At 41.7% G+C, this 27,557-nt stretch overlaps 1 protein-coding gene across 6 annotated transcripts in view; it reads left to right on the top strand.

The window, feature by feature from the left end:
- Nucleotides 1-27,557, top strand: part of FHOD1 (formin homology 2 domain containing 1) — an 85,017-nt gene that overhangs the window by 31,207 nt on the left and 26,253 nt on the right. For 3 of the 6 annotated variants that reach the window (XM_072117141.1, XM_072117137.1, XM_072117139.1), the window contains exons 3-10: nt 22,205-22,269; nt 22,573-22,640; nt 22,941-23,046; nt 23,134-23,228; nt 23,442-23,553; nt 23,926-24,020; nt 27,143-27,166; nt 27,313-27,456. In XM_072117141.1, the coding sequence (XP_071973242.1) occupies nt 22,205-22,269; nt 22,573-22,640; nt 22,941-23,046; nt 23,134-23,228; nt 23,442-23,553; nt 23,926-24,020; nt 27,143-27,166; nt 27,313-27,456 (709 nt within the window). Of the gene's footprint in view, nt 1-4,300; nt 4,353-22,204; nt 22,270-22,572; nt 22,641-22,940; nt 23,047-23,133; nt 23,229-23,441; nt 23,554-23,925; nt 24,021-27,142; nt 27,167-27,312; nt 27,457-27,557 lie in introns of those variants that run through there. The other 3 variants (XM_072117140.1, XM_072117138.1, XM_072117142.1) reach the window with 2 other exon arrangements.

Raw genomic sequence — 27,557 nt, 5'->3', positions numbered from 1 at the left:
GCAGCCTGAAAGTGTTCACTAATTTTGATCAGTGTCCTTTGACAATGATGTAATTTACACATTTTTTTTCTGTGCTTTTAGAATATATACAGTTTATGAAATAAGCCTTAAATACCACTATTTTATACATTTTAGGATTTATTTACATAGGACTATACAATGGCTATGACATTTAGGAAATGTTGTGGTGTTCTCTAATTTTGACCTCCCAGTGTATGTTTTATCTTGTCATTTAAACAACATCTGTACACTGCACATTTTTCCTGCCACTCCCTATTAAACTCTATGGGAGCAGGAAAAATATCTGAGACTATACACTCAGCGCTCTCATAGAGTTGAATGGAGAGTGCCTGTGCATGCAGCTTGGCTTTAGGAATGGGGTCGGTGGCCACACTGGTCAAATTTTTTTTATTAAGATCTTATTAATACAAAATGTCAGATCTAAAAGCACACTTGTCATCAGGTCTCTGTAACTATTTCTGTCACCACTACCTGTTGGAGCAGCTCACAAGGATCCATCCCAGCCTTTATCTAGTCAATTCATACATTAATCATTGTAAAATCATATTTTCTTTATTATGTAAATCAATCTGGGCACATGGTGAGATGCAGTGATGTCACCCCTGTTATCTCCCCTCTCCTCCCCCTGCTTTACCTGCTGACATGCTGTGTTCTGCTATACATGCGTATGAGACACAGACATCAGCTACACAAGTACCTGACATGTTCTGCTATACACATGTGAGAGACACAGACATCAGCTACACAAGTACCTGACATGTTCTGCTATACACATGTATGAGACACAGACTTCAGCTACACAAGTACCTGACATGTATGAGACACCGACATGAGCTACACAAATACCTGACATCTTCTGCTATACACATGGCTGCCTCCAGGAGCAGTTAAATACTCACACATAGACTCCAGGGGACATAACCGCCAGCAACAGGAAGTATAGAGAGGAGCCAGCACCAGGAGTGTCACTTCATTATACAGGCTGTCAGTCAAGCACTGTGGGTGTGGTTGTGCCTTCCACTTATGAATAAGCTGGACAGCTGAATATGATAATGACTCATTGGACCTCTCTCAGGTGATTTGCATACAGTTTAGGACCTGATTGCTTAACTTTACAGGCATATAGAGGGACAATGTAGGGATAGGGGTAGTGCTTTCTAATAGCAGTTTATGTAAATATATTTAGTTTTGGGGGTTAATTTGTCTGACAGGTTCTCTTTAAGTGAAGCCCCTCTGGAATATGCGCATGGAGGGTAGAGATCCAATATGTTTTTGGTAATCTCTTCCAGTCCTCAACCCCAATTGGGATGCTATACCTATTACATGATCATAAACTTACATTGTGGACAGGGTTTCCTGAAGCAAATCCGTGCTGAATACAAAGAAGTGACTTGTCCATAATTGGTGTGAGATTCATTCCCAGCTATGCCTGAAGGTGAGCCACATCAAAAAAAGAAAAGCTTTAGATAAACATGCAGAATTTTTGCACACAGCACGTGTCGTTCGGTCGGTCCTATTGTTTCCAGTCCAGGGAGTGTGTGAGCTTTTTCTTTACATAAAATTTCAGAGTAGTTTTGCTGGATGCGGCCCTGGTCTAAAAGTGTTTTCGCCACTGTACACACTCAAGCCCTATCCTAGGCATAGGTAATAAATGTTCCCATAATTAGGGGTCTAACTGCAGGACCTTAGCAATTGGGAGACTTAAAGGGGTTTTCGCATGAAAGAAAATTCGCACATCTCAATCCCCTAGTGATGATTACGCAATAAAGATCATTTTAACCCTTTACTTTACAATTTTATTCAGTGTTATTACTGTTTTAGTTCCTCACTCAGATGGTCAGTGTACAATTCAAGGGTGTGGGTGGGGACTCTCTAAGCAGACACATTATGATCCATCTAGTTCTGTGGGGTGACAATGTGGTTACATTATCAGGGTACAGGTTTATATACACGTTTATCTGGCTTCTAACATTGCACTAACACACTGGCACATAGAAGGAAAGATGAGACAGATTAGAGATGCCTATTACACAAAGGGTGATGTATACTTTACACTATTACACTTTTAGTCTGCTACATCTCAGATATGTGCCTGCCTCCCCCTTCCCCTGGATCACTTATTGTTTGTAGTTTCTCTCTGCTCACAATGTGCTGGCAGTAAGTGAATCAGTGAGTGTCCATTAGCTCCGTGCAGGGGGCGTGGCTACAGGCACAGAGCAGAGAGAGAAGAACTCAGCAAGCACAGCTGTGACACAGAAATCAAAGATGGCAGCCCGACCCTAAATTCAGAAGTCACAGGGTCGTGTCTATGGGCAACTGAAATTGTGTACCAGGACTGATAGAATTCCAACCTGTCTCTATCTGTGAAATGCTGTATTTTTGTTAAAAACAGTGAATCAGAGAATGTGTTATTTTGTTATCCTGGGTTCATATAAGAAACTTGTCCTCGTGGAAATACCCCTTTTAACATCTGCAAAAGCAAGAATTAGAATGGGGATAATGGTCACTAGTGGTAAACTCCCTTCAGTTGGGGTTTTTCTTGGGCCAGTGTTGTTGGACCAGACTGTCTTGTACACAGCCGGCCTTATCCCCACCTCTACATATGAGTGCACCATTCTTCTCTGATCTTACTACGGATGTGCTCCTCTGACTGTCTTACATGTAAAATACACCCCGGACATGATACATATCTATTTTATAGTTTTAGCATCCATTGTATTGAGGGTTCCTACTCGATACCAATGAGCGAGTTTGTACTTTATTGTATAATTTCAGATATGCTGTGGACACCTCCTTCCTGCTGTCTGTTATTACAGGACGAATACAGTGTATGAATACTGCAGTGAATGAAAGCAGGAGCAAAGCGCTGGCACAGTTTTGCAGTCTCGGATGAATGGGGAGGGGGTAACTGTACAGCACAGAGCAAGCGGGGGCTGTAATTTAATCTCTTTAAGGTGCAGAGACTTGGTTCAGAACTGGTGCCCACCTTGAAGTTAGTACATGTGTATTTCATCCCCTCTACCGCAGATGTTGGTTAACTTCCATGTGGGACACAGTTGCTGGGTTGTGGATTTGTTCAAGCATGGCATCGGGGATCTCCAGCTGTCTTGGCATGCTGACACCGTCTTTCCATAATTCTATTTGTAGTAATATGGACTAATCTGCTCTCTTCTCTAGTAAGGCATATAGATCTTTTCATACAGAGCCACCAGTTTTATGAATGTCTGTCTGAATTACAACAGTGAGTAAACATACCTTAAAGGGGTATTTTTGTCTGGGCATTAACATTCAGTTTGATTAATCTGACATGTATATACATTTCTTCAATTAGATGTTATTTTAAAAAATTACCGTAGCCGTCCTCTGGTAATGATCACTGAAAGCCAGGAGGTCAGGCAGGACTCAATAGCGCATGTCTGGCCACCGCTGCCAAAATGTGAGGTGGTCGTATCCGAGGAAGCTATCTCGTTTCTAAGGGACAACATGGCAATATTTATGAGAAATTATCTCAACATAGGAACATTTTTTTTAAATAACATCCAATTGAAGAAATGTTTACATGTGGCAAATGAATTAAATTAAAAATGAATGCCCAGATGGGATTACCCCTTTAACAAATTTTAATCCAGGTCCCCCTGGTTCATTAATTAAGTGTAATAACCCTTTATGCTGGCTGTTAGAGCAAGGAAGAGACGTAAACAAAAGATTTAAAGGGGTTGGCCACTTGTCAATAAATCTGTTCCATTAGCCATGTCTCTGCATTTATATGTACCTGTACTTTTGCCTCCTGAGAGCTTCAGCCTTTCCCTGCTCTCACCATGCTGCCCTCTGCATACCTGTTTCTCACTCTTCTGGCCTGTCCTCTCTGCGTCTCCCACTGTGCCTCTTTCTCGCTGACATACACAGGGTCTGTTCTGCTATAGAGTGTCTTCCTACTATTATTGATGGCCAGCTAGCCAATATCTGCTTCCATTGCTCCTCATCTCTAGACAACTCACCCACTGGGTATGTAGCAATGTGTTTTACATTGACAATGACAGCTGATTACAGAGAATACAGAGACACTCAGCTGTGGGATCCTTCTTTTCACCTCCCACTAACAAAAAAAAGCACTTTTCTAAAATAGAGGAACACTCCCCTTCATCTTTCTGAGGACTTGTCATGAATTGTGTCCTGCAAAGAGCTTATCCCTGAGGAAGCACAAGCTTCCTCAATGGTTAGTGACTTGTGGGGATAGCAGTCTGTTGTGATAAGAGCTTGGTCTGTATTTCTGGAAGGGACTTGGAGTAGTAGCGACTGATTATCACTGGCAGTATGACCCAAGGAAGATGGTGAGTTCTGCTCTTCTGAAAAGTGGGTAGTGGCCGTGTATGGTTGGATATTATCTGATAATTGGCAATGGGGCGGGGCCTTTTATTGGGAGGGGAGGTCCCATACAGTTTCTTATGCATATAATTCTTCAGCAGTATCTCTGAAAGAGGTGGAGCAGACGCTATCACTTCATTTACAAGTAACCTGTATCATTTGTAAAGAAAGAAAATGGGTATATAGGTAAATTGACTTTAACATATTATCGGCACAAATCTTTCTCCTTCCTGAAAATTTGCTATGTTATATCATTGTAAGAAAAATGCAACTGTTTAGACTCCAGATCATTTAGGTTACAGTGTTTCCTATCTGTATATCTTGTCAGTATATGTATGTTTTTTTGGGTTTTTTTGCCTCTAGGTCTAAATAAAACTGTCAACAAGCAGAGTTTTTATTACATGTACAGAACACATTATACAAAGAGTAAGCTTAAATAATTATTCATTGATTGCAGAGGGGTGTCCAGTGTAGTCTAGTTCTAAGGAGAGGGTGACTGATTTAGAACTGAGTCCTCTTCCTTTATGACTGCTAGAGCTCTGTTCTTGTCCATCACTGAGACATACAATGACACATTGCTTTACATTGCCAAACATCTGCTCCAAGTCTCACCTATTTTGAGTGCTGTCAGTGCTTCACTAATGTATATTTAGCAAGTGTATGAATGATGTCTAGTAATGGGGGTGGGGGGTATGAGGCGCTTCAGGATAGTATGTACAGACAGTCTCCAGCTGAAGAACACCTGACTTACAGAGGACCCCTAAGGTAGTTACAGACAGACCACTCTATCCACTGTACCCTCTGGTGAAGCTCCCTGTATGCCGGTATTTTACTAAACTCTAGTCCAGTGGTGGCGAACCTATGGCACTGGTGCCAGAGATGGCACTCGGAGACCTCTCTGCGGGCACACGGGCTGTCTCCCAGGCACAGAGTTTGCCTGATATGGCACCTGCCTGCAGTCTGAGGCAGTCCAAGTAGTGCCCTGCTATTTTAAAGTGACCCATCCTGCGCTGCTTGGTCCTGTCCGAAGAGTGAGAAGGTGTGGATAGGGTTGGATTGGAGCTCAAAGATTCTGGTAGCAATAAGTTTGTTGCTGCCTAAATTGCTGTGTTGACACTTTGGGAAAAGTTAGTGTGTTTTGGGTCTCATTTTGGGCACTCGATCTCTAAAAGGTTCGCCATCACTGCTCTAGTCCCAGGCGGCAATGATCAGCTGTAAGGTGTCTGCAATGAAGCTTTATTGTTCATTCTTGTTCCCTTGTCAACCCAAAATTTTAGTCACTGGGAACAAAAATTATTTGTCTGGATCTACTCTTGCAAAATTTCCCAGATCTAACTTGCATGAAAATTCAACCTACAGAACCTCTAATCTTGGTGGGACTGGCTGTGCTTTTTTTCTGCATTTGCTGGTTGCTCATCTGTTGTGTGTGAGCCCAGTGTTGTCCGAGCCACCAGATTAGGTGGCTAGCTAGGCCATAAGAACATGAAGGAATAACGGATACAGATTTGGGGGGCACACCCCATTGAGTAATTGTGCTTGGTGTAAAATACTTCCCCTATGTAGTAGATTTCCTTTAATCTCTGGAGTTGCTCTGGAGTATATTGAAGCTATTATATTTCATAAATAATGTATGTAGCTCATGTAATGTTTTATGGAGTGCAGCATAATTTAGGATGTAATGGAGGATCGGCATAGTAACGTATGCACAGAAAATCAAGCAGCAGTTGAGTGAATACATCTCTGCGGTATTAAATACCCCCTTATCAGTTCACATAATTTAGGTGACTACTTTCTGAATGTTACACCTGTTGGTAGACGGGCAGCGACTATCTCTTCCATCTAAGATGGTCTTTGTCTTGGCAGGAGAACTTGTGAATCATTTATAGATCTTAGACTTTACTTAAGAAGTGTTGTCCTTGATGACTGTTCCTATCCACGAAAGCATGTAATGTAAATAGTTTACACTTGGTTCCTACCAACTGCAGAAGGTTTATACGCTCCGGGGTTATAATATTCCACAACTGGTCATTATCCAGCGCTCCGGAGGAGGATGTCAGCCAAGTGCTCCTTTCTCTTCTTCTTTAATGGATATTAAAGAAACATCGGCAAACTCTTTATCTCAATATTTGTTTAGCCTTGAGCCCCGGAAAAAAATACTTCCCGTGAGAGTGACAGAACTCTGGACTACAGGAATGCATCATTTCAGTAATTGACCCGGAGTGGACATTTTCCTATTAATCCCTAGTTTAATGTATGTCTGGTCTTCAGGGATTGTGTGTGTGTATACATACTGTCCCCGGGTTATGAACAACTGTAGGTTTGTTCAGAAGTTGAATTTGTGTAAAATGTTGAAGTCAGAACAGGTACGTTTGTTACAGTCCCTGTAACTATTGTATTCTCAGAATTTTGGGTTGTTATGTTAACAAGAATTTACACTAAAGCTTCATTACAGACCCCTCTAAAAACTCATTAACTCATAGGGCCGTTGCATACAAGGAAAGATAGGACATGTCCTATATTTTCCTTGTGAACGGAGTGTGGCACCATATCTCTCCATGCACCCATTGCCTCCCCCCCCATATGGTCATTACAACCTGGGGCTTAAAGGGGTTGTCCGGGTTAAAAAAATATATATACCATATATACTCGAGTATAAGCCGACCCAAGTATAAGCCGAGGCCCCTAATTTTACCACAAAATACTGGGAAAACCTATTGACTCGAGTATAAGCCGAGGGTGGGAAATGCATTGGTCACAGCCACCCCAGTGTATATAGCCAGCCTGCCAGACCCTGCCCCAGTGTATATAGCCTGCCAGCCCCTGCCCCAGTGTATATAGCCTGCCGCCACTGCTGGACAGATCGCACAGAAGATATACAGGGGTCGCCGGAAAGGTGAGTTTAGATATATTTATTTTTTTGACTCGAGTATAAGCCGAGTTTGGGTTTTTCAGCACATTTTTTGTGCTGAAAAACTAAGCTTATACTCGAGTATATAAGGTATGTGGCCGGGAGCGGGCTGCCTAAAATAATAAAGCTGTACTTACCTCCTGGTGCCCTCCCGTATCCAGCGCTGCTGTCGCTCCGGTCCGGGCGCCATGTAAACAAACATGGCCGCCGGAGCAGCGCTGCATTCAGCTTCCGGCCGGCAGTGGCCGGGTACGCCTATCCGTCCCTATAAACGGCATTGTGTATGGGGGCCGGAAAGTTGTCGTGTCCGGCCGGAAGCTGAATGCAGCGCTGCTCCGGCGGCCATGTTTGTTTACATGGCGCCCGGACCGGAACAACAGCAGCTCTGGATACGGGAGGGCACCGGGAGGTAAGTACAGCTTTATTGTTTTAGTCAGCCTGCTCCCGGCCACATATATTTTTTTTATCAAAACAACCCCTTTAAGTTCAGTAAATTACAGCATCCAGTTAGCACAGAGTTTGTTCGTCTGTAATATCAGGGTGTACTGTACATAATTATTATACATATGATGATCAGGGCCAAACAAGATACAAACCTTTTGTTGTGTGTGTACATCATGTGCTCTACACAGCCGTAATAAGTGTCAATAGTTTTAATAGTGTCAATAGATCCTCCAGTTTCCTCTCATACTCCCAAACCTACAGGTAGGTTGATTAGATTGTGAGCCCCATTGGGAGCAGGGAGTGATTTGGCAAGCTGTGCAGCGCTGTGTAATCTGCGTGCGCTATATAAATAAAGAATCATTATTATTATCACAGGCACACATGCATACTTGTCTGTCTGTGAACTTCTTAAATAGTGTAGACTTGGCTGGGTTGTTACATTTTTTTTGCATTATCGGTGGAATAAAAGATCAGAATGTGAGCTGGTAACGGATCCATTATATATAACTATATGGGTTCTGCCGGGTTTGCACAAGACTGACTTTTTTTTATCACAGAGGCTGATGCTAGATAATAAATCGAGCACATCTTTAGACTGTCTAGTCTAAAATCATACCACCTGACTTAGTTAATGCCAAAAATACACCAACATGTTGGCTTGTTTAATAATGCCAAATCCTAACGGACAAACCTTTTCTGCTTTTAGGTACCGTATATTCCGGCGTATAAGACAACCTGGTGTATAAGACGACCCCCCCTACTCTCCTGTTAAAATATAGAGTTTAAGATATATTCGCCGTATAAGACTACCCCTTTTCCAACGCATACAAAACACCGGTAAAAATTTGAAAAAAAAAACAGATTTGATTTTAACATGGTCCTTTTTTTAATTTAAATTCTTATGACATGCAGGTATATAGCAGGAAAACTGTCGCTCATAAACATAAGGCATACAACAACAACATTACCATCGTCCATTTTACTGTAAATGTTACCATACTGTACCTTAAATTTTTATTTTATTAAATATTCCATGCCATGTAGTCAGAAGCGGGAAAAAAATTCCAAATGCAATGAAAATGGTGAAAAAACGCATTTGCGCCATTTTCTTGTGGGCTTGGATATTACGTCTTTCACTGAGCGCCCCAAATGACATGTCTACTTTATTCTTTGGGTCGGTACGATTAAGGGGATACCAAATTTGTATAGGTTTTATAATGTTTTCGTACATTTACAAAAATGAAAACCTCCTGTACAAAAATTATTTTTTTGATTTTGCCAACTTCTGGCGCTAATAACTTTGTTGTACGGAGCTGTGGGTGGTGTCATTTTTTGCGAAATTTGATAATATTTTCAATGATATCATTTTTAGGACTGTACGACCTTTTTGATCACTTTTTATAGATTTTTTTATATTTTTCAAAATGGCAAAAAAGTGCCATTTTCAACTTTGGGCGCTATTTTCCGTTACGGGGTTAAACGCATTGAAAAACCATTATCATATTTTGATCGGGCATTTTCGGACGTGTCGATACCTGATGTGTTTATGATTTTTACTGTTTATTTAATATTTATGTCAGTTCTAGGGAAAGGGGGGTGATTTGAAATTTTAGGGTTTTTTTATTATAATTTTTTTTTTTAAACTTTTTTTATTTTTATTTATACTATTTTTCAGACTCCCTAGGGTACTTTAACCCTAGGTTGTCTGATCGATCCTACCATATACTGCCATACTACAGTATGGCAGTATATGGGGATTTTCCTCATTCATTACAATGTGCTATCAGCACATTGTAATGAAGGGGTTAAAACGAAATAGCCTCGGGTCTTCGGAAGACCCGAGGCTACCATGGAGACGGATCGCCGCCCCCGATGACGTCACGGGGAGTGGCGATCCCAGGTAAGATGGCGGCGCCCATGCACCGCTATCTTTTTGAGGCTTCCAGCAGCTTTGCCGGCAGCCAACGCTGTGAAAACACCCGCGATCGGTGCTAGCACCGATCGCGGGTGTTACCGGTAAGCTTTTGCTGCAATATGCAGCAAAGACTTACCGGCTATGGAGAGGCTCAGCCCGTGAGCCCTCTCCATGCAGCGCGACCCGACCGCCGCCGTGAATACACGGCGGGCGGTCGCGATTACCGGCGTATAAGACGACCCCAGACAAGACAGAAGATTTTTCTGTCTTCAAAAGTCGTCTTATACGCCGGAATATATGGTAATTGTAATCATTTTGGTACATTCTCATTAGTCAATCTTCTCCATTATGTTTTACAATACTATTGGTTGTGATAGCCCAGTACAGATATATATATAAACTCATACATGCAATGTATAGGTATATATAAACAAAAAAGAAAAAATGTATTTTCAGCTCACCAAACAATATAGATGCTGCCGTGTTGAACCGGTCGCAGGGAGAAGAGGAGTCGGGCCGCTCCGAGTAGAACTGGAAAGAATTTTGTGGACACTCCAGCGAGGGTAAAAATTCAGGATATCAAAAAATATTGGGGAAAAACATATTAAAACCTAACGTTTATTCGTATGGTTAAAAAACATGTGCACATGGGAGAAAAGTGGGCCATTGACACGTTTCGGAAGTTACTCCTTAGTCATAGTGGCATAAACACGTGTGGAAACAGTCGGCATTAAACAGGTAAGGAAACACCCAAGTAGGAAGGATGAAGGAAATGACGTAAGGTATACCCTCCTTTAGAAAAAATAACATAGAAAATGAAAATAACATGAAAAAATAGTCAATAACAGTGTCAGTAAAAATGCATTAGATCCGATCTTAGGTTTAAACCATGGGGGTGACTGGTATTAAGAGTTAATATCCAAAAAGCCTCTCTAGTGAGTAAAATTTTTCGCCAGTCTCCTCCCCTCTTAGGTGCAAAAACTTTTTCTATGATCGTAGCTGACATATAAGTAAAGGAACCATTATGGATGGTTTTGAAATGTTTAGCTACATTAGAGACATTGCGGAAAGATGTTTTGTTAGCATCATTCATGTGCTCATATAAACGTGTTTTGAATCTTCTGATTGTACAACCCACGTATTGCAAATGACAATGATTGCAACGAATGAGATATACAACATGATGACTGTTGCAGTTAACATATTTATTGATGTTATAGGACTAGGGATCAGGATGGCTGTAGCTATAGAAGGTAGTGGTTTTGGACATAAATTTGCAGGTACTGTATCTTGTTTGACCGCACTTATAATTGCCTTTTAGGTCAAGCCAGGTGGATACATTAGTACCTTGTGTACTGGAAAACCTATTTGGTAATACAATGTTGCCAATGGTAGTGGCTCGTTTAGCAACAAATTGAGCTCCATTGGATAATAATTGTTTGACTATAGGATCCTGGTACAACAATGGCAAATTATTTGAAATGATGTTTCGGATCCCAGAGAAATCTTCACTGTATGTAGTACTGAACACCAGTTTATTTTTAGTAGAATCTTGTGCTCGGTTTTTACAAGAAAATAGGTGTTCTGTGCGGGGTTTGCTGGCCACTATATGTTTCGCTCGTTCTAGGGCAGTGATGGCGAACCTTTTAGCGACCGAGTGCCCAAACTGCAACCCAAACCCCCCTTATTTATCGCGAGGTGCCAACTAAAAATGAAAGCAGTGACTTATTGCTCCCTGTTCTTCAACTTTCAATCAGATTGGCCTCCTGAGGACACCAACAGTAGAAAGATGGAAAATTTGCATCATTTTAGCTTCTTTCCAGTGTCCCTCTGTACACTTATTATGAGTGTACAGAGGGACAATGGGGCCAACAGGAGGTCCTCCAAAGATAATTTGGCCCTGTCTACTCATTCTCCCTCTTCCTACAGTTTAAGTAGAGAAGAAAGTTTCAAAATATGACTGGAAGCAGTATCTTTTAAGTGGCTTGCAACTGCAATAATATTCTTTGAGTCCTGTCTGGTGTGCTGAGGCAATGGCCCAAGTGCCCACAGAAAGGGCTCTGAGTGCCGCCTCTGGCACCCGTGCCATAGGTTCGCCACCACTGTTCTAGGGTATGAATTTTGTAACCCCTATTTTTAAACCGCTCATCCATAGTTAAGGTTTCTGCTAGATACTTATTCTGTGTAGAACAAGACCTACGTGCCCTAATATATTCACCCACCGGTATAGGTATATATACTATATAGTGTAACCTCTTTGCAAAGACCACTTTTGCTTTCCCAAATTACAGGTACTCTGCCCTCTCCTGAGCCTCTTTTGGGATTTAATTGCACAGTGCTGGCTGCTGAGCTCTCCCCATTTTGTATTTTGCTTGACTCCATGCCAGTTTATCCAATGACACAAAGTAATTTCTGCAGATTACCTGTCCTAGTATGTACTCTACAAGACTGCGTTCTGATGAATTTCAGCAATAACAGTGCAATCCCACCATCTCTGTGAACATTGTGTTCTCAAAGTGCAATATCTGAATTTTTCTCTTCCAACACAATGTACATTACTTCCATATGAAGAAAACTGCGGAAATCCCTTGTGGCCTGCAAAAAGGATGGACGGTTCATGTTACTAAATATTTTGGCATGCTGCAGCTCTTAATTTTAGCTTTATGAGTAATGGCTTGGATGCCTGTGTACATCTGAAATTGAGGGATTTTTCATTTGTATACATTGTCAGTGCAGTCTCTATTCTGTCATCATACAGCAGTAGATGGCATGTGCTGGAAGCTCGTTGTGTTGTGGGACAGGCGCTGGCCCCTTTTAAAAGGGGAGAATACGTATTGGGAGTTATACTGATTTATATATAATTAATAAGCTCCTTTAGTGTTGAAAGGTGGTCTGTCATTTGCATATTTAATTGGTTTCTAGATGCACTTGGATTAGACATGTTGCATTAACAACTGTTGTAGAAAGAACCTATTTGGGAATGCTCAAGCCCCAGAAGGAGCGACACTTGTCATCTGTAGCAGTATGGCTTATTTCAAGAGAAATTCAGAAGAAGGGTCAATACAAGTTCAAGGTAGAATTTGTATTGAAACGCCACATGGAATCCGTTATCTTGTACATGTGTTAAGCGTGTCCTGTGTAATTGGATGTCTCTGTACTGATGACAGGAAAAGTCATTGAAAAGAGTTATTTTATCTTCTATGAAATCTATTCTGCATGGCCCGCAGCCAGTGTGTGCTGTGATCAGTTACAGAGCTGAATTTATCAGAATCATCTCGAATGGTTGGAGACGAGGTGCTGAATGGAAGCCTCTCTTGTCATGGAAGGGCCTGATAAGTGACCAGATGATCCTGATGTCTGTTGCTGGTGGTAGGTTGTAATAGGAGCAGTGTGCGCTACTTATGGCCGTCACACAAGGGAAAACGGTAGCGGCTATTCTACTTTTAGACATTTTACAGATTAAATCTATGTACATTTTTACACTTTGATTCTCATCTGCACTCTGTTTAACTGTGCAAACCTGTGGCTACATGATAATGACTGCTATGGCCACATGTTGTATATGATGAGCCATGGTAGTGGACACATTACAGACCTCAGGACTGGAGGATAGGGAGTATTTATTAGCCATATGTGGGGACCTCAGGATTAGCCAGGACTGGAGGATAGGGAGCATTTATTAGCCATATGTGGGGTTTTCCAAAGGTTTAGGGAACTCTATGTTAAAACATTTTCACAAGGGAGAAACAACCTCAAATCTCTGCCACGGCTCATATTTTACCTGGGAAAAGCTTTGAAGGTTTATAAAAATCAAATGTGCTGGCTCTATAACCCACAGTAATTCTGCAGAGTGTTTATTACCTAATGGGAATTGACTAAGGAGAACAACCTCTTGTTTCTCACATAAGTGTCTCACAATAGTCGCATCTGCCGATTTCCACCTTATTTGTACCTTTATTGCAACCTTTCCCAACCCACTCCACTTTTCACTGTAGACGGCTTGCTCTAGATTTCTCTCGTCACTCCAGATGTGCTAGACTGTTGAATTAAGTTAGACGCAAATCAAATTTGAGACTTTTATATTACTCTTTAACACCTCATGTGCCACACTTATCATTCTGTCTAAGCCACTATAATATATCTGATGTCAAAAAGACTTATAAGGAGCATCTAAGATCTATAAAAACTGAAGTAAGATCCTGCCTAATGATACATCTGCCCTACTATGAGAAGACTATCACAAAGCTCCAGATATAACTGTTTGGAGAAGTCAATGATATTTTATCAGAGGAATGACGGATCTGCCCGTAGCATAAAAAGAAATATATTACCTTTCCAGTCCCATGCCTGAAGAATGTCTTCGTATAAATTGTTTACCTATTGGAGAACACAGTAGACCCTTTACATTGACATGTGGGAGTCCTACTTTGCCTTTGTTGGATATTGTCTAAAGCAGTGATGTGCCGCGACACATGGTCGGGTGTGCCGCGGGGAAAGTTCCCCAAACTATGGTGCCCCCTGTGTTTTGTTTCCCAGAGAAATGTAAAACGAGCCAGTTATGGTTGTGTGTGAGGAGTACAATAGGTGCAGTGTATAAAGAGATAATTACAGGTATCATTGTGTCATTCCATCACTCCCAGCACTGTGGGAAATATTGAGGAGCTTGTGGGAGTCACTAGTGAAAGATCTGTTCACACAGACCTGAAGTCTTGTACTTGAATAGTACACTTTTCCATGGCATATTACAGTGGTGGTAAGTGCACATGTTTTTGGACACTAGCAGCAAACATTTGATGCCAGCTGCAAAATTCAAGGTGCGTCGTATATATCTCTGTTAAGAAACTAAAGCCCATGGAATAAGCTTTGACCTCCGATTTATGAGCAAAGGGTCTCCCAACCACCATGTTCCTAAATTAAGGGTTTCAAAAATTCATTTTTGTTGAAAGACAAAGGCTATTGGTATACAACATCCATATAAATGGCTTGTTTAACATACAACATCCATCCTGTGATATTGTTTGTACCCTGGGGCAGTGTCCTGCCTGGCCTAGACTCTGACTTGAGATGTGGCATTTAGCCCGGAACATTCAGGGTTCCTCTCATTGTGATAATTCCCAGCAGGCTTGGGTCGACTTTGTGTCTTCCCTAAACAATCCTGCTTTAGTAATCCTGCTGTATGTATAGGACATTCCTTGGAGAGTCCACCTTCCCCACATTGAACTTGTACTTTTCCTGTGTTGTGAGTCATCTTTCTATCTTGACATCAGCAGTATTCTTAGAAGACTTGAGTCACTGTGGGAAGCCACGATCCCCCGGAGACAATGCCAAGATCTGACATGTGAAGGATAAGGGTACAGGGACAGCTGCTTAAAGCCATGGCTGCACATTCTCTCTATGTAGCCCTGGACTTATCCGTGGTACTTGCAATTCCCAATCGTTGACGTCAAAATTTAAACTTAAAAGTTTTTAAGTATTTTAAGTAAGTAACTTTAAAGTTCTCTAAAACCCTGATCATGATGGGGCTGCCTAGGAGATCAGAGTGCAGTCACCCAACATCAAAGTTCATGGAATATATGGAAGATTCTTCCCCAAATGTTAGGAAGATGCTATAAAATATTATGGTGCAGAACCCCGAGCATCTCTGTACTTGGGGTTCTTCTATATATGAGCGTATCTGGATAATAAGAGGCTTGGTGCTACAATACTTTGTTTATATCATATTTTGTTTTTATTTTCCTGAGGCTTCAGACAGAAAATAATAATATATTTTCCTTGTGATTGCTAAGTTGAAGTAGAAAACTAGAAGCTTTTCAGTATTAGATCATCAGCCCAATTTTGATTCCAAGCCAGAATATCAACAAAGTTTGAGCATAAGGTGGAACCTCTGACTTTTTTGCATTTTTCTTTTTCATCATGTCTTTATTTATACATAAACACAATATATTAATATTTGTAAACATTTCTACTTACAAGCAATAATATGATAATCTGTGTGGGCATATATATTTTACTTCTTTTATGTAACAACATAAGTTCAGGTTGCATACTGTATAAATGATGTATGTCCCCTGGGTTCACATGTTGCTGTATTTATCCTGTTGAAAGTTACAAGCTGAATTATACTCCAGGAAAAAGGGATGTCCTCTTTTATACAAGTGACTTTTTATTGAAGACTTTTGTAGCCATAGTTATAAATTGTGCATTTTTATAGCTTTCTATATTGCAATTTATATGCTCGGATGTCTGTAAACGGTCTTGGGGAAAAAAGTAAGCTCTTACTTTTAAGCTCTCCTTATGATACAGTTGACCCCCACATTTATTCTGGTTTGCTCTAGTTGGCCCCATTGCCATACTTGACCCATTGTTTGGGTATAGCTAAGAATAGCTGAAATTTTATCATTTGGCTCGTGACATTGTATTAAAACTTGGCTGAGAGATAATGATCTTTGAGCAAATAAACAAGATACACCCTAGTGTTCTAGAGCCATTGCTCGCACCAGGCCAAAGTAAACAGAGCTTTAGAAGTGTTTGCTTTCCTGTATGGCACAAGTGGATAGACTTTCTACACTCCACTCAAGTTCATACAATATCACAGTCAGACTATTCACTATGCATTGTAATGACGATTTTACATTTAGTTTTATTGCCATTTGTCATACAGGTTTATTAGAGTAGCATTACATGTAAGGCAATCTGCCATGAATACATAAAAACTATCACCATTCTTTATCCTTGTATATCTCTGCAGATTCAACATTGCACAGAAAATAACTTTCCTTGTTATCAGATTGGTGGCTTTTGTTGGTTCCAATTTTTCTTGACAGGTTCCTGTTAAAGGGACCCTATCACCAGGGACTTCATTTTCACTAAAGATATGTTACAAAATCCTATTACAGCTGCATTGGAAATATGCCTTTCTGCCTTCTATAAGCATTTGCATAACAATATAATTGTGTGTCATAACTTACCTTGCACCCTGACCTTGCAATCCTCTGTGTAGTCCCAGGTGTTGAGCTTTGGTTTAGATGCATTTTAAAAAACAACACGTGACTTGTGACGTGACGCAGACTGCTCAGCTCCTGGCTCCCATCTTTGTGCTCCAGTACAGCTCCTCTCTCCTGCTCCACAGAGCTCATAGCCTGGTGAGCTGACGACAGTGGCAGAGGGAGGAGCTTTGCAGGAGCACAAAGGTGGGGACGGAGAGCTGAGTAGTCTGCAGCACAGACAATCAGACAAATCAAAGCCTAACCCCTAGGACTCACACATGATTCTGTCAGAGTGCAAGGAAAGGTATAACACACAATTATATTGTAATGCAAATGCTTAGAGAAGGCAGAAAGGCAGATTTGCAATGCAACCGTTGACAGGTTCCCTTTAAAGCTCAGGGTTTTTAAATACTGTGTGTTGTATTAATAGGCATGGTGATGGCTTCAAGACCATTGAGTTGTGTTCAGGTTGAAAGGAATCCTGTCAGCAGAAATTAACTTAATACATTGCTCCCAGTGTGGTGGCATCATTCTGAAAATCAACTGTGAAGTGAGGTGTAATTTGGTTATGTAAAGTCAAGATGGTGGAGAGCTCAGTGCTGAAGTCAAGCTGCACAGGCATCCGATTCCTCCTCTTGCACTAATTGACGGTCTATATCCCGCGGCATCCTATCCAACTCTCTAAATGTTTGAATGATGTCAATCACAGCAGAGGGAGTTTTCTGAGGCAGGGAGAGCTTGACTTCAGTACTAAACTCTCCACCTCTAGGACTTTATACAACCAATTTACGTCTCACTTCAAAGTAGATTTTTTTGCGTAATGCTGTTATGCTGCTTGACAACATGCTGGTAGTGGTTTATTTGGACAACTTCTATTGACATGTGTTTATTGCTTAACACCTATCCTGATGATAAGAAAAAAACAATCTTATTTATAGAGTTTAACTGCGGCCACCTATTTTTCACTAGAACAAAATGTATTGGATATAGCTGAGAGATGTGATTGGCTGCTTTCTGTGGATAGGAAACCCCTTACATGAGGTTGGATTATTTTTTCTTAAAATGGGAACTTCTGTTCTTGTAGAGGAAGCATATTTACTAAAAATTTAGAAATTAAGAATTTACTTTTTCTTTTTTTGAGGGGGTGTATTTAAGAATGAATAGCTTTAGGCATGTCTTCTCTCGAATCTAAATGTGAACTGCATTTTTGTGGATCCAAGATAAGTATTGAGTATCCTTCTGACAAAGTTGAGTCATCCATTTTGTTTCCTTTTGGGTTGAGTTTGTGAGTGCAGTAGCTGCTTGAGATAACACAACACCATGAGTCAACATTCTTATCAATATCTAGAGTAGTAAAAAAATGCCTCACTTTTATGTGACTTACTTGGTACATAATAGTGCTGCAGTGTTATGAAGGGAACAGCTGATGTCAGCCACACATATGTATGAAAAGTGTATGAAAGATGTGATATTAAATGGAAATTTAAGTTTCTACATTTGCTGTCACACACTGTACAATCAGCCTCTCCCCAGTTTGAATTGGATGATAAAGGGAAAAATAGATTGCATTTACCCATCTTTCTACCAACCTTTTTCTCTATTTTAGATTACCGTATATACTTGAGTATAAGCCGACCCAAGTATAAGCCGAGGCCCCTAATTTTACCACCAAAAACTGGGAAAACCTATTGACTCGAGTATAAGCTGAGGGTGGGAAAAGCATTGGTCACACCCCCCCCTCCCCAGTATACAGCCAGCTCCCAGTAGTATACAGCCAGCCAGCTCCCAGTAGTATACAGCCAGCCAGCTCCCAGTAGTATACAGCCAGCCAGCTCCCAGTAGTATACAGCCAGCCAGCTCCCAGTAGTATACAGCCAGCCAGCTCCCAGTAGTATACAGCCAGCCAGCTCCCAGTAGTATACAGCCAGCCAGCTCCCAGTAGTATACAGCCAGCCAGCTCCCAGTAGTATACACCCAGCACTTAAAAAAAAAAAAGGGGCCTCCAGTGGCCCCAATGCTCCGCGCGGCTACCTGATGGCCCCGATGCGCTCCTCTTCTGTCTTCCCTGCAGCTACTCTTCTTTCTTTGGTCTTCTATAGCAGCCGCTGGTAATTTAGCAGCTGAGGGTGGGAAATGCATTGGTCACCCCCCCCAGTATACAGCCAGCTCCCATTTGTATACAGCCAGCCAGCTCCCATTTGTATACAGCCAGCCAGCTCCCATTTGTATACAGCCAGCCAGCTCCCATTTTTATAAAGCCAGCCAGCTCCCAGTAGTATACACCCAGCACTTAAAAAAAAGTGGCCTCCAGCAGCCCCAATGCTCCGCGCGGCTCCCTGATGGCCCCGGTGCGCTCTTCTTCTGTCTTCCCTGCAGCTACTCTTCTTTCTTTGGTCTTCTATAGCAGCCGCTGGTAATTTTTGGCATGCTATGGTCACTCTACCATATTATTATATTGGGTAATGCTGGTCCGCCTATTCAGTTTTGCGGGCGCTGCTGACGTCCTAGTATGCGCCCGCCGACAGATAACATGGCCGCGTCTGTGCCTGCTGTTACAGAAGAATGAAGAGGAGCCGCGGGGAAGACAGAAGAGGAGCCGTGCTGAGCATTGGGCCGCCAGAGGGTGAGTATATAGTTTTTTTTTAATTGACTTGTGTATAAGCCGAGGTGAGGTTTTTCAGCATATTTATATGTATGTGTGTGTGTGTGTGTGTGTGTATATATATATATATATATATATATATATATATATATATATATATATATATATATATAATATTATATGAGTATATATGGTATGTATTATGAACCGAAAGCAGGGACTATTGTTGGTTTAGTCTAGAAAACTCACTTCTCACTATCTCACCTTACTTTTGTTACTCTAAATCTTTGACTTTGTATTTGTTTCTGTTCCTGGGCATCCCCTGTCCACAATTCTGCAGACTGGATTACTGTACTTTATTTTGTAATAAACATGTTGTTTAAGAGCAGTAATATCTCTGATGTGCAGTATACGTTGCGGGTGTCCAGTTTCCTGCCAGATGGTATAGTAAGGAGTTGGCCCATGTGCCACCTTATCACTGCTCAGATTTTGAATTACAAGAGGACCCAGCTGTCTGCCACCAGGAGATGACTTGTAGCAGCAGCTTTCACTTGTCATCTTTGTTATGTAGATGTATATATAGAAAGTGCAGTCAGCAATAATACTTGAGAGAAGACTTACTGACTGTAGCAGAGACCTGAGAAAGATGAACCAGGGTATAAGGAGAGAGGGGCGTCCTAATCCTTATGGCATATATAGGCAGCCGTAGGCATTTGTGTGATAATTCAGCCGATGATGTAGGGAAAGTAGGTGTAAGCAAGACTCAGACTCGCACATATGTATACGCCCACCTCGACTCGCTAGACTCTCTCTGGATACCAGGCAGAGAATCAATGTTAATTTTTGCCATTTTGGAGCAGAGATTTTATTAGATGAAGAAAGGTTGCCCTTCTGCTGTAAGGGCTCTATGGGAACCTGCCCGCAACTTAATTTTTCAAACAGCGGTGTCAGGTTCCCTTTAAGGGTCCCAAATCAACCTTTTTGAAGTCTTTACCTGCCAAAAAAATAAAATTTTTAGACTCTCCTTGATTAGGCACACACTGGATTCACATCAGAAGATCCTGTGCCAGAGCCTCCTTTCGTGTGGGATAATGCCTCACTGTGCATGCGCTGAACCTACCCACTTGCCGCATTGCGCAGCCACTAAAGGGAGTGAGGGATGAGTATAAAGGTTTTTTTGTGTTCTTCTAAATATGATAGCTTAAAAATAGTACATGGCAATTTGGTCTGTAAGGACCTGTGGGTGGTTTAGTGTCCCAAATTGCCATGACAGGTTCCCTCTAAAGGTGGTGGCACACATGGCGTTTTTAGGCCGCTTTTGGGCCGTTTTTAGTAGTGCGTTTTTCAGATCGTAAAAAACCCATGCGTTTTTTGAAAACTCATGCATTTTTGACCACTTTGAACCTGTCAAAAACGCATGCGTTAAACGCGATGTGTGACTGCACCCTCAGTGTCTGTCCCTTCCCCCAGGTGTCAGTATTTTATTACTCTCTACCTTTCCATTGTCCTGTCCTCTGAAGTGTTCTGTTCCACCAAGCAAAACCATTTTAAAATATTGGTGGGCCCATTGATACAGGATTGAAGAAGTGGTTGCGTGCTGTGCTAATACTGTATATGCAGATAGGAATAGAAGAACTTTGCTTTGGCCATATATGCAGTATAGGCGAAATAGCACTGTGTCCTTTCTGTATATGCAGGATAGAAGTAGATGCACAGTTATTCCAGGGGTGGTAAGGTCTATCAGTGCTGCAGACACTGTCATGGCCTCTTGGAATGTGCAAATCCTCGTTTCACTTGTTTACAGTGGTGAAATTCGCCTTTTCTCATTGGGATAAACTTTAATAAACAGTCTCTGGATGGAAAAACTGAGTGGCAACTGCTCTCCTAAGTCTTAATCCAGTTTCTTGTTGCCCAGGGTTATATCATCGCTGTCTGCACCTCCATTTGTTGGTTAGTCACAGAGCAACAAATTTGCCCTTCCTTACTTGGGTTCTTAAAATTATAGGAATGATCAAGGAATCTAGAGTAGACATGAGGTGACCTATGGGGGAGTTGAGGCCAGTGACTTGCTAGATTTAGATTTAATTGAAGACATATGGTACCCAGCAAGCTTTATGCAGCATCCATTATAATTAAATCTCAAACTGCAGAATCAGCAGAAATCTTACAGAGCTGGTCTGCAAGCGTTGGCTCTCCTACCAGGGTAAACTATAGCTCTCAGCATGCCTTAGACTCTGCAATATTTGCTTGTTGGAGAATTTGCACCCTATCAGATCTGCCAACTGCAGCCGTCACTTATAACCCTTGCTTCAAAGTTGCCCACTTCCTGTTATTAAAGGCATTGTTTTCATATTGTCCTGCTCGTTTCCTGTAATGAAAACACATGCACTGCTTTAGAAGCCTTACAAGTAATTTCACCACAAATGACACATATCTGTAATGATTTCAATGAGACATAAGTTGCAGTGAAGAGCAAGCAAGTAGCAGCCTGTATATGTGACAGTGCTGCACAAGACTGCCCCTACAGGATATTACTGTACATTTTCTATGATTCACTAAATGTTTCTGTCTGTGTCTTTCCTGTGAAGTCAGGAATCTTTTTCACAACTTTGATTCACTATATTTTCCTAAGGCCACCATAAGGGAGAACTCTGTGTAAATATATATATTTTTTTTAGATTCTTTTGATTTTAATGGTATCTGTATTAATGGGGCAGAGATTCTGATGACCCATTTGCCAACTTATTGGTGGGGGTTCATTGGGGACTTTCTCTGGGATGAGCCTATGAAAATTATGTCTGACATTATTATTCAAATGATCATTCAGGGACTTGTAGTTCTGTAGTATCAGTAGCAAATCATCGGTGCTGTGTCATATTGCATTACAATAACTATTGTCCTTATGTTACACACTGCTATAGTGTATTTGCCTCAGTGTATAATATACACATATTTCTTTGCAGCAAAGGCAGACGACCAACGCTGATCCTCCGGACACAGCTGTCGGTGAGAGTCCACGCCATTCTAGGTAAGTCGCCCTTTAAATAATACTGGGAAAACGCTTGGCCGCCTCTCTGCTCACAGATGGATTAGTATATACAGATGTTCCGCTGTGCAGCAGCCCAGGTCTCCCAATAAGGCTCAGAGAGCAGCTCTGTCATTGCAGATTCTGGAAGGGAGATGAGGAGCAGTCGTGTGTAATACAGATACCCCCTTAATAGTGCCGCTGCTCCTAGGCTTTAGTGGGAGGAGTTAAGATGTGAAATTTTTTTGGCGCAGCAAAGAATCTGTGACGCGGCTCTTATTCGTCTTTTTCCATCTCACTTCACAGAGAAGTTATACAATTCCAATGGCCCGGAGTTACGGAGGTCGCTCTTCTCTCTAAAGCAGCTTTTCCAGGTTAGACTTCTCCAGTGAATGTTGTGGATTTGTCTGCAGGCTTTGTGGAAATGTATACTGCAATCCAAATGCCTGAGAGATGGTACTGGTATTATGTGCCAGTGCCATGGGTGGCATAGCTCTCTTAAGTGCCATTGTCTGATAACCCCTTGTGTTATTTTGCTGCGTGTATTATTTAGCTACCCATAAAATGTTGATGTGCCTGTAACACTGAGTGTGTGTCAATATGTTGTTGTCCTTTACACCCATTTCCTGAAAGTAATGCATTTTGTTTACTACTGTAATGTTATACTTTCATAGGAAGACAAGGATCTAGTGCCAGAGTTTGTGAATTCTGAGGGGCTGACATGTCTCATCAAGGTTGGGGCTGAGGCAGACCAGAACTACCAGAACTACATCCTTAGAGGTAGATTTCAATTCCAGTTTGGGGAAATAGCAGCTAATTTGAAGGAGTTGTTACATTTGTTAAGCTGACGCTTTTGTTTGCTTGCAGCTTTGAGTCAGATCATGCTCTTTGTGGATGGTATGAATGGTGTGATAAATCACAATGAGACGGTCCAGTGGTTATACACTCTCTGCGGCAGTCCGGTGAGTTCCCGTCACTATCACCAATCGCCAGACAATGTATTTTAATTTTCAGATTGTACACAAACAATTTGTTTTCCTATAGTCCCTGCACAGGTGTCCTCACAGTTCGTGCCAGCAAACCTTTATACTTTACCTTGTTTCTGTTTCTCATAAAATGTAATAATAAAATATATGAGAACTGTGGGTCCAAACTCTCCTCCTCTATCCCTACAGTACCGCCTTGTGGTAAAGACTGCTCTAAAGCTGTTGATAGTCTTTGTGGAGTACACAGAATCCAATGCACCTCTTCTTATCAAAGCCGTGAATATTGTGGATCATAAGCGGGGTAAGTCCAGAATCTTCAATTTTATAGCTTGGCAGCTCTGATTCTTTCGCAGTTGGTGGCTTTAACATCTGCAGGACTCATGTCTGGCTTGTACTGTGTCAGGTGCCGGCAGAACGTTCCAGATCTTCACATCTGCTGTTTACATCGTCCTCTCTTAACCCCACTATTCTAGTACTACTAGTACCGTAAATGTCAGTCAGCCCTGTTATATAGTTTGTACAAATCCTTGTGCGCCCCTATGTTCTTTTTGTAGTCACTTAAAGGACCATTAAGTCTCTTGCATAAAATGCTCATCATGTTTAGACGACCATTTTTGGTGAATAAGTGTCGCATTTACCAACTTCGGTCTATCTTTTTAACCCTTGGATCCAGGTACTAACCCATGGTCGAACCTCATAGATATTCTGGAAGAGAAGAATGGGGCAGACTCAGAACTTCTTGTGTTCGCCATGACCCTCATTAACAAGGTAAGCCTTAGAGAGACTGACACTGCATAGAGCATGTATGGATATACGAGCAGATCACTGGCAGAAGCACTGAAATGGTCGCTAAGAATGTGCTTTCTCACAGTTAATAGCGGACCCTTTGAAGTATGCAAATAAGTTTTTCAGGACCGGAAACGGAAAGGAAAACCACACCACTTTTGCTATCTTGTAAGGCAGTGCCATTACCATAAACTATGACTTCCAATAAACCCAATGACATGATGTGGGATTAGGGCCACACCAGAAAACTTATTTGCATATTTCCTAGAAAATGGCTTTAAAAGCGGAAATGGCTTGAAGTCTCAACACACCTGAAAATTAAGGGTCTGTAATTGGTAAAGTCTCCGTAAGGAGAACTCTTACTCCCTGACCCTAACTGACCCTCGGCATGGGAAACTGCTTTTGAAATTATCCTATGTGTGTTCTGATTTTGGGCTGAATATCCCAGTCTTTGCCCCTTTCCTAACAAACCCTCACTTTCCTCTGCATGGCCAAAAATATTTGCAAACATGCACATCAACCCCTTGCCCACTCATTTATTAACATCATCCAACCACGCTAATAAACTGGCAATGTACTGTACCAGAGACTGAGCCGTACTGCAGGCATCACAGTCAACACCACAGTTATAATCCAGTCATGGTTGTTGGGTATAGTGTATGATATTTTACTATAAAGGTGTTCCTACGCAATCATATTTCAAACCCGGTTTGCAATATACTCCTATTGTGACTCTTGGGATGTAGAAAGCCTCTCTTGGATTAACTTTGTAACATAATGTCAATTGAAGCTCCATTGCTGTATTGTGCAGAGACCACACTGCAGCCCACAACTAATGTGTAATGTGCTCCAAACCCCCGTGGAGGGAGTCCTTTATATCTGGCAGCCTATGAAAGCCTTTGCTATTTGTAGAGCAATAAAAACCTAGACAAAAGTCTCCCACTTTGTTGTCCATCCAAAGGACCAGGCACGTGGTGAATAATGCTGTCAATATGACATTTATTATTATTGTAAGGGAGCTCCTTGTAAACCAGGGAACATCTTGTTCTTGTAAAAATTCTTGATTTTTGTTGCTGTCAGTGAATTGCAATGGTGTTCCTTAACTCTCTAGACTGAAAACCCCTCTTCACCTTATACTCACAGCAGAGATATATTTTACAGATACATTGTAACAAACTGCTGGAAAAGAATCGCACACTATGGATCAACTAGATTGGATACAGGGATCACAATGACTTAGCTGAGAAATATTACATCAGGGTTTCAGTCCCCAAACTTTTTACATAGGGGGCCGTTCACTGTCCCTCTCAGACCATCGGAGGGCCGGACTAAAGTTTAAAAATAAATAGCGGTACATGTGACCGCATCCGTAATACACTGGGCCCCCCTCAATTAATTATTTAATATACTGCACCCCTCGTGAACTATTTTATATATTGGCCCAATCAATTAATTAATTGGGTCAATTCATTTTGAAATATACGGCGACCCCTCTCCATTAATTATTCAATAATGCCGCCTCCCCCCCCCCCCCATTAATTACTAGACTGCCCCTCATAACTATTTCCTATGCTGCCCCTCCATCATTAATTATTTTCTGATGCCCCCTCCATCATTAATTATTTTCTGATGCCCCCTCCATCATTAATTATTTTCTATGTTGCCCCCTCCATCATTAATTATTTTCTATGTTGCCCCCTCCATCATTAATTATTTTCTATGATGCCCCCTCCATCATTAATTATTTTCTATGATCCCCCCTCCATCATTAATTATTTTCTATGATGCCCCCTCCATCATTATTTATTTTCTATGATGCCCCCTCCATCATTAATTATTTTCTATGATGCCCACGGGCGCCACAATGTATTTGCTGCTGGTAAAAAAAAAAAAACCTATAATCACCTCTGGCAGCGGCTCCCGCGTCTTCATTCTTCTGGCTGCTGCCGGACAGGAAGGGGTGTGCGGGCGCGTGATGATGTAATCACGCGGCCGCGCATCCAGGTTCAAGGAGCGATGTGCGCCGGGGCTGTCTTCCGGGCACATCGCTCCACCTGCAATAATAGTGCTCGAGCGGCCACATCGACCGCATCGAGCACTATTCAGTGACGGGCAGGAGCTTCCTGTCCGGACGGACGGAGGCTCCTGCCGCGACCCGCCGGGGGCGCTCCGAGAGCTGGATGTGGCGGGGGCCGGATGAGTTTGGGGACCACTGAGTTAATAGAAAAGAAGAATATCCCTTTTCCTTGCCACAGACTACATTGGCAAAATGTTTCCCAGTACAGCATTTTTTTCTTTAATGGTAGAAAACCCAATGAAACATTAATTAACATAAAAGTATAAAAAAAACACAAAATTCCAGAGTGCGCTCCTTTCTTTTAACCATATTTTTCAGCTCCTGTCTGGGGAATTAATACAGGCAGAGTAAATGACTAAATCTGATTTTGTCATTATGTCATGTGACAGGTACACAGCACTCACACCATATGTTTTATAGCAGAACAGTCACCTCATCAGAGGCTGCTTTCTCACCCTATTGTATTTTACATCTTCAGTCTGCAGAGCTGGGATGATGTCCATCAGCTCCAGCCAACACGATAAAATCACATCCAAGATGCAGAATACCAAACACAGGAGACCAGCAGAATTTAAAGTGGAATGTGTTCTAATATTTTAGCAAATCTAAAGATCACTGCTTCAAAAAATTTTACATGAAAAACTTTGAATGAACAGTGATTGTCTCTGCCATTCATTCTGCCTTGATAAGATAGAGGGAATGAATATCTTCCGAGCTCAGTCTTGCAAAGATTATATCATATATTGTTTGTATATTGAAGGTAGTGTAGGTAGACCAATTTTTATTGGCCATAGAGTCCAATAGAGTATAGGGCCTGACGGTGTGTAAATTATCATGACATGTAGAACACTTTACTCTCTTCGGTTTGTACAGGTGGCTGCCTAGAACATACCAAATACATGTGTATAGCTGGAGCAGTACATGTTTGCAGCTGTGTGTGTGTTCTATGGCGCTGTGCATGAACTTGTAATGTGCTGGTTAATTCTCTGTTCCCAAGAGCGTCTAATCCAGCTGTTGTCTTTTTTAGCAAATCCAATTTTCAGGAAAGCAGGTGAGTGTGACCCATAGTGGAGCCCTTACTGAATGAACCTCTGTTGATGTGACGCAGGAACTGTTAATATCCCTATAGAGTAGACTGGTGGCTCACAGATTTCATAGGGGGACAGTAACTCATGGATAATGCTTTTGTTTGCACAGACACTGGCAGCTCTCCCAGATCAGGACTCCTTCTACGACGTTACGGACTGTCTGGAGCAGCAGGGGATGGAGAAGCTCATCCAGCGACACATGAACTACAAGGGGACAGACCCAGACCTCAAGCAGCGACTAGCCCTGTATGAGGTTAGTCACGAGATCTCTTTGATATGTGTTACTGGTCTTGGGAGATATTACATCTAGTGCTTAGTCATCACCAGCCCTGGAGATGTCTCCTACTAAATCAG

Source organism: Engystomops pustulosus, chromosome 7 (assembly GCF_040894005.1).
Source record: "Engystomops pustulosus chromosome 7, aEngPut4.maternal, whole genome shotgun sequence".
Taxonomy (NCBI): Eukaryota; Metazoa; Chordata; class Amphibia; order Anura; family Leptodactylidae; genus Engystomops; species Engystomops pustulosus.
This window is presented reverse-complemented; position numbering and strand designations above follow the sequence as displayed.